The 8358-nt window shown below is 35.0% G+C and overlaps 2 protein-coding genes across 2 annotated transcripts; one reads left to right on the top strand and one right to left on the bottom strand.

The window, feature by feature from the left end:
- Window positions 1-1794: 1794 nt before the first annotated feature.
- LOC131615194 (transcription initiation factor TFIID subunit 13-like) lies at window positions 1795-4007 on the top strand. Its single transcript, XM_058886681.1, has 5 exons — window positions 1795-2019; window positions 2103-2140; window positions 2243-2302; window positions 2404-2478; window positions 3599-4007. The coding sequence occupies exons 1-5, from the start codon at window positions 1914-1916 to the stop codon at window positions 3731-3733; spliced, it is 414 nt and encodes a 137-aa protein (XP_058742664.1). The 5' UTR covers window positions 1795-1913; the 3' UTR covers window positions 3734-4007.
- Window positions 4008-4621: 614 nt separating this feature from the next.
- Window positions 4622-7619, bottom strand: LOC131615187 (exocyst complex component SEC15A-like). The gene is made up of 2 exons (XM_058886675.1): window positions 7441-7619; window positions 4622-7114 (listed from the first exon to the last, which is right to left on the bottom strand). The coding sequence occupies exon 2, from the start codon at window positions 7077-7079 to the stop codon at window positions 4707-4709; it is 2373 nt and encodes a 790-aa protein (XP_058742658.1). The 5' UTR covers window positions 7080-7114; window positions 7441-7619; the 3' UTR covers window positions 4622-4706.
- Between the last annotated feature and the right edge of the window lie 739 nt (window positions 7620-8358).

The raw sequence follows: 8358 nt of genomic DNA, 5'->3' as shown, positions 1-8358 counted from the left end.
TATCCAAACTCAACAACTGCTAGTTGATTATCCACACAAAAAAAAAACTACCAGCATTCCAAAGCCTTGACGAAGAAGCCAAGACATAGCACCGACAACAAGGACGATCACCAACCATAGACTCTAGCAACGCCACATTAGATCATAAAAGCTAAATATTCCAAACATATAAAAGGCTGCTACATTCAGCTCCAACAACTAACAGAAAGCATATTGGCACTGCAACGGAAACAATTGCCATACTGCACAAAAGACAACAAGGGTCGAATCGGAAACAGAATACAATGGTTTAACCATCCATCCAAAATTAAACCATAAGAAACAGATGTGAGAAATCAAACATCAATTGAACTTCCAATAGCACCACAATGTCGCGACAAGAACGACAATAACAGAGATAAACCATATGATCCGCGGACCCAAAAGAAAGACATGTTCCCAATCAGATCCGAAACTGCGAACAACTGTGAAATCAAAGGCCAAGGCATGGCCTAGGATTTGACCTCCATTGAGCATAGTTGAATTGTACGTCCATGTTGATTGAGGACAACCACCTCCATGAGAATTCAATAGTGTCATTGAATACCTTTTCAGTTACCACTTCTTTGTTGCAGAAAATCTTGGCGTTCCTAGCTTTCCAGATACTCAAGACACACGCAAACCAAATGACTATGACTTTCGACGCAATTTCCTTATCACCTCCAATCAGACATTCAAATTGAGCAAAATGATCCCCACTTTCTCTGTGGAGAGCAGTAGATATCCGAAGCCACTTGCAAATAGATTGCCAAATACCTGAAAAAATAGTTACACTCGAAAAACAAGTGAGGTATAGCTTCATCAACATCAGATTCACAGATACACCTGATGGAGCCTTGTCCTATGACATTCTTTCTAAAGAGGTTGTTCTTAGTAGCTAAACTATTTTGAAATAACCTCCAGCCAAAACAAGAAATTTTTGGTGGTATCGCTTTGTGCCAAACCTTAGGCCAATAGAGAATCGCATGATTTAGTCCAGCCTTTGTTAAATCCTTATATAGTTCTTTAACAGAAAAATAGGTTGAATTTTCCCATTCTCCTATTTCTAGCTCACAAAGCTTTTTCGACCAATTTGAGTCTTTGCTACTAACGACGCCCCTCATGACCTCTACCTCCCCATATCTATTCTTCAGTGCTTTTAACCATAACCCGAGCCCTTCCGATTTAATTTTCCATTTCCATTTTCCTAATAGAGCCAAATTAAACAAGTTCACGTTTCTAATACCCAAACCCCCTTCTCGTATGGAGAACACACTTTCTCCCAATTGACCCAATTGATTTTTCTAGTATTCTCACTCCCTCCCCATAAAAACTGTTTAAATATCGATTCTAGCTTAGAAATAATACCTGTCGAAATTTTGAAGAACGAGAGAATATTAAAACGACGTCAAACCATATGTAAGAACAAAATAAATTTCCTTCCTTTCAACAATTTTATTTATCTTTTACAGAAAAATAAATTTTGTCTAAATATTTTAAATTGTCTCCAAATTAAAAAAACTTTCATATTATTTTAAGTCGCTATTTATTTTAAAATGTAATACCTAAAATCTCATACAACTATACCAAAAGAAAAAAATACCTAAAATCTCATCCAAGCACAATTTATTATTACAAATATATATAAAAAAACACAAAATATTATTTTATTTTAAAATATACTTTTAAGTATTTCATATCTTTTCTTTTGAATTCATCCAAACTCAATTTATATTTACTCAAAAAGAAAAACACAATTTATGTTATTTTGGGCCGCGATTTATTTTCAGGTTTATATATAAGGACAGTACCATTCAAATGATCTACAACCCAACACAACCCGTTGAACGGAAAAGAAACAACACACCGAAGGATTCATTCAGACCTAAACAGCAATGAGCAATCAATCGGCAATAACCTCCTCAAAATCAAAAGCAGCTTCTACACAACCCTCAGAATCTTCATCATCCAAGCGCAAAAGAGGAGTTTTCCAAAGAGAATGTAACTAATTTTCTTCCCAACTTTTCAATTTCATTCTACTTTTCTCCATCTCTCTTCCTAATCTTTTGTCTTGGTTTCTACAGTGCAGCATATGATGTACGGCTTCGGAGATGATCCTAATGTAATTTCAGTTTTTCCTATAATTTATGTTCTCTAGGTTATCCAATTCTTTTCATGTTCTTGGTTATCTAATTTAATTGTTCTTGGTTTCCACTTGAATTAGCCACTTCCTGAAAGTGTCGCACTTATGGATGACATCGTTGTAGAATATATTACAGAACTGGTAACAATTTTTCTAATGTGTTCGATTTTTTAACTCAGTATATCACTGCCATGGAGTTGTTGGTTTTTATCCTTATTTGTGCAAAATTTGTTTTTGTTAAGGTACATAAAGCACAAGATATTGGATCACAGAGGGGGAAGCTGTCAGTTGAGGATTTCCTTTATTTGATTCGCAAGGTACTCTTTTTGTTAATAAAAGTTGCAAATATATACCATATATTATATAATCAAGATTATACCGAAATAATAGGCAAACTGGCAACAAACTGCGTCGCTACCCCTTTTTGAATGCTACATACATGCTGTTGTTATTATTCTCAAGGGAACCATAGGATCTTTGTAAACTTCTATAAGCCATAGACGGTACTAATAGGCCTTAAACTTCAAACCAGTAAATCACTTCCTAATCCTTAATAACCTGTTTTGGTTTAATATTTGGTACAAAATGAGGTTAGGAACTCTATAACAATCTTGCCTTAAGTCACTTCACTAGTGGGATCAACAGGGTAATCCTGCTGTGTACATCACTATTCATTAACAATGAATATGGTCACTGTTAGCACTCTAATAGACAAAGCCGTTTTTGAGGGTGTGCAACATGGGCTATAGCTCAGGGCCTGAAATTTTCCACTTTAAAAGTGTGGCTAAATAAGACCTCATAATAGATTTGTCACGGCTAAACCATGGCTAAATAGGGCCCTAGTTGTTTTGTTAAGGTTGAACTGTGGCTAACATACACAGGGCCTCCAGAAACTTAAACGGCCCGGCTAATAGCTGGACACCTTTCTGTTGTCCACTATATCTGAAACTTGATTGACCATGGTGCTCTCCTTTGGACCACTCATCCATAATTATGCTGTACATGCATCTCTGGTTCTCTTTCCACATTTTTGTTGAAATTTCCCTCCCTTCTTCCTTAGGTTTTATAGCTCTAGGACAATTTTTCATCTTAGCATTAGAGCTCTAATCATTGATCAAACTTGGGGTTGGGTGAACTTTGTCTTGAGGGTTATCAAGTGCTACCACTGTAAGATTAAATTTGTTGCTGCATCCTTCTCGTGCCTCAAAGGCTCAAATACAATTCGGCTTAAATCTTTCCTCATGTGGCCAGGAATTCTGAGATATAACTTTCATAGTTATGAATTATGATGCACATGCACTAAAATCAAGTACATTTTTCATTGAATTGAGCCCATGCAGTTGGTAGTAGTTTAAAATGACAAGACTTGCTCCTACTACATTTTTCATTAATCTTGATATTTTAACAAAGACTCATAAACCTTCTTGTTTGTTGCAGGATATGCCAAAACTTAACCGTTGCACAGAACTGTTGTCTATGAATGAAGAGCTGAAACAAGCTAGAAAACTGTTTGAACACGATGAAGAGAATCTGAGGAAGGTTTTTGAGGGAGATGAACCTGCAGAAGGATGAATGATTAAGATTGTTGAAATACAATGAAGCTGCATTCTAGATTAGGACTGACGTGCTATCACTTTGTTGATTATCATGTATTTCAATTTGGGAGCAACTTAAATAGCACCTGTTTGTTTTGGCTGTGAAATATCCACGGCTGGCATGAAACGCACGTTGAGACTTAAACTACATGTGGTTTTGTTTTTTTACAGTAAAATTGCATTTCAGTGTTCTCCCAAACATGTACTTAATGTTAGTATTTGAATATAATGTCTATAACCCATTCCTGCAATTGAGTAGCACGATTGAAGTTGTGTTCAAACTCTTTCATAACACATACTCGCAAATATAACATGATTTTGGTTAAAATTAGATGTTGAGTGGCTTTGAATTAAAATTGATTTTGCTGTCAAATCTTGGTTTAATCAAATTAATTTAACAACATCACATTTATTCAAAACCATGTTTAATAATCATTTATCCTTTGTCCAAAAAAAAATAAAAAAAATTTATCCAAACAGATGCTACATTTACTTGTAAAAACTTACTGTTGTTGTGAGGTTTCCTTGTTTAAAAAGCTAAATTACTAATAAAAGCTGACTTTAGCAGAGGGGTGATGTTATTGCAAACGTGGTATCTTGAACATGGTTGTCGTTGATGAATCATAATATATCTATGAAAAAAGCAATCTAACTTCCCAATTTTAAGATTCTAACTTATGCTAGCTAGTTCATCAACTGTTTTGTATATAAACTAACTAATGTCATTCCTATAACCAAATATGCTGCAAATTGCATGTGGTTTTGCTGCTTAGGATTAGGAAAGATAAGCAGCAGCAACAAGCAGTTCATTGAAACCATACAAGAAAAGATTCTTTTTTATTAAGGAAAAATAAGTCAGGGCAACATAGAAACACTAATCCATAATAGAAGAAACAATCATTACAGCTAAACACTTCATTAAATGAAATAACACTTTTCCTAATTAATCATCAATTGAAATCCTTCAGTCTCTTTTTGAGCATATCCATTGATTTCTTCTTAGCACTTTGCTTTGTATTTTTATTTGAAAGGCTTCCAAATATACCATCTGCAGAATCCTTGAACTTATCACAAATGTTAGCAACTTTCTTATAATCAAGTGCATAGTAATTTTTCTCCCTTATGACAGGATTCATGAAATTCTCAGGTTGACTACTTGACAAAAGATTGATTAATTGTCTTGCTTCTATCAAACAGCTCTTAAAACTATCCTTGTAGATTTCACCCAATCCAGAAGAATAAAACTTCTCGTCCGCGAAACCCTCCAACATCATAAGATCACTGTTAATATTCATAACTGCGTTAGCGTTAAACCTTTTGACACTGTCACTAAGAAAAGCAGCCACAATTATATTGGAAACATGCTCAAGTGCACCAGTTCCAACTTTGTACATAGCATCCAAGGGTAAAATTTGTTGCGCCGTAGACATAAGCGAATCAAGGTAAAAAACCACTTCGTTTAAGTACTCGTTTCCATTCGGCTTTGCCTCTTCCGTAGTCCAAAGAGCACTGTCTGTTAGTTTCATATAATCGTCCAATTTTGCGTTGACTAAACTCAGCAGGGTAATATAAGCTGCATCTCTTGAAGTTTTCAGTAACATCTTTGCAGCTAACGCAGCTTGAGGCTTATCAATTGATCGAACCGAGATACCTTTTCCACATAATTGAGCCACATGCCTAAGGAAAAAATCACAAGCTCTTTCAAGAACAGAAATATTTGCAGCAATCTGCATAGCTTGAGACACAGTGATATTTCCACCATTTATTGTGTCCTGTAATGCTTCATTTAACACTTCAATCAGAAGCTTGTCCAAATACTTCCTCACAATATCAAAGAAACTCGATCTTACACCATGAGACAAGTAATCAACGGAGCCTTTGATGAACGACCTCACAATGTGACAAGCTTCAGGTACCATCGAAGAGAACGCCGCTACGTAAGGAAAGGCGGGCATAATATCAGAAGTTTGAAGACTAAATGACAGAACATGATGCTCATAATCAGTTTCTTTTTTTATCACCATTTGCTCATATGAGTCATTTTCAATAACATCGATAATCTTTCGCCTACAATCTGCCAAAAGAAGCAAGTGGTATTTGTCGCGACAGCTATCGAGCACGTCTAATAAAGGGCTAATGTCATATCCATATTTTCTAAGAGTAGAACCGACAAGTGTAACGTAATCCTTAATCAAGAGAAGATGCGTGGCCGAGTTCATATGTGAGAATTGCATGTCCAACATCGATGTCATTTTCGACAAAGCAGTCTCCCACATTGTTTCAACCTGATCCTCTACAAGTAGTCCTCCAGCAGTCCTTAGAACCTTGTCCTCCACGATAAAATACCCCGCAATCTGTGCTAAAAGTGTTTGATACGATTCAACAAAAGGCTGCGATGAAGATATCTCCAAATCGGAGTTCAACTGTAACAATCTATTTTTATAATAGTATTGATGAAACTGCTCTAGGATCCCCATACAACTATGAATATGACAAGCACGGTAAAGCGGCGTGAGGTCAAATTGCATTGCAGAATCATCATCAGCTTCTTCAACATCCAAACTATAAACCCTATCATCGACAACCGAAATATTTAGATCATCAACCTTTCTCTGCCTTTCTAGAATTTCTTCATCCCTTTGACGAACCGACGCAGTGCGACCGATCGCTGTTTGCCCGATCTTTTTGCAGGAACTTCGTATAAGAACCATCCATTCATTAACCTGACTACATACCTTCTTCTCAATATGCAATTTTATCGAAGGAATCCTCTTTTCTATCACCAATTTAAGAGCTCTAGCAGGAATACTCTGCATATAACTCTTCTCAAGCAAATCAACAGTTTTCAATGCAGGATAGAATTGTGCTTCAGAAATATGATTATTACACTTAACACAAAGCTCCAACACCTGAATACAGTTCATCGACATCTTAATAGCTTCCGTCACATTCTTCTTGACAGAATAAGATTCAAGAAGCTCCTCAAGTTTGACAAGAAGCGTCGTCCCAACTTGCTGCAGCTTGAAATTATCACTCTGCAGTTCACTCTTTAGCTCTTCAGCATCAACCAACACGCCGCGAAGCTCATCAACTGCGAGAATGAATTCTTCATAGTGAGTCTTGCACATATCTTCGATTTCAGCTTCTTTTTTCTTAACCACGAAATTAAGCTGACGAAGAAGCATCTCGGGCCGTCCCATTTCAAAGGCATGCCTAACAAGAGGACTAAGATCATCTCCATTGGCAATCAAAGTTGCTAGAACTAAATCCTCTCCTTCATCACCATTATCTACCTCACTTCTCCTTTTTGCTTTCACATCCATTTTCACATGAATGAATGAACAAATATCCCTGCAATCTGAAATCACAATAACAATCATATATTGCATTGCATGTAAGGTGTAACAAACTTCTATATAGCATTTAAATTATTACGATTATAACGTGTCAGTGTCGTGTCTCTGGTGTCTAGTGTCTATGGTTTGTAGCCAAACTTATAACTAATTAATTAGAGTAACAAACAAACATTGAATCAGAGCCACAAAAACTTCATAGAAAAAAATAGATTGATGAAAAAAGGATTACACAAAAAGATACATGCAAAAGGGACAAATATAGTGTGAGATTGCATATGGAAATAATGTAATTGTTATAAAAGAATGAGAGTGATAAATAAATAAATACCGTAATGTGAAGCTTGTGATAAAAGATTGGAGTGGTTGAACACAAGGTTTTTATTGATCGTGACAAATTTTCCAACCTAGATTAGATTGGATTCTGTTCTGTGATCACTTGGAAGAAAGAAGAATCAGAATGAAGTTGTGTCTGAGATGGGATTGAGAAACGCCCATGCGGCATTTTCAGATCACAAAATCATGTCAAAATTTTAACAAAAGAATTAGCCAGGTTATGTTAATAATATATGTAAGATAGTATAATTATATATGTTAAAATAGTTATAAAAACTATTATTTACAATGAAATTTAAAAAATATAAGAATTTAATTCATATACTAAGAGTGATTAGGTCCATCTTATTGCCCTGGAGTTTCTTTGTCCGCTTATGAATTAATAGTTTCTTTTTTAATTCGTTGTAATTTTTTTTTTTGGGCTTAGGCCCTCATTGTATAAAAAAAAAACTAAAAATATTTTAGTCACTCCAGTGATAGACTGATTATGTAAATTGTTTCACTTTATAGTATATAAAAATAAAACTCATATATTAATTACAAAGATTAATACCACTTTACTCTAGGCGATTTTCGTTTTACTTTCTGCAATTTTTTTTTTTTAATTTTCCTTTGTAATAATTTTTTTTGGATTTCCCTCTAAGCTTACAAAGTAAACATTTAATCTGGGGCTAAATAAAAAAAAAATTATTACAGGGTTAATTTGTGCACTCAGGGGACAAAAGACATATAGTTTTAACATTTAAAGGGGGTGATCCAATTTTTTTTACATGGGATAAATCGAATTTCGCCTATAGCACAAGGGATATTATATATTTAACTCTAATTACAAATTAATACTTTCATTTTCAAAATATTATTTAGAATTAAAATTATCTTGTCTAGAGCAAAGTATTCTAATGGTATGTTGGAG

Source organism: Vicia villosa, linkage group LG1 (genome assembly GCF_029867415.1).
Source record: "Vicia villosa cultivar HV-30 ecotype Madison, WI linkage group LG1, Vvil1.0, whole genome shotgun sequence".
NCBI lineage: Eukaryota > Viridiplantae > Streptophyta > Magnoliopsida > Fabales > Fabaceae > Vicia > Vicia villosa.
Note: the sequence above shows the minus strand (reverse complement) of the source record. Positions and strands in the feature narration are given on the sequence as shown.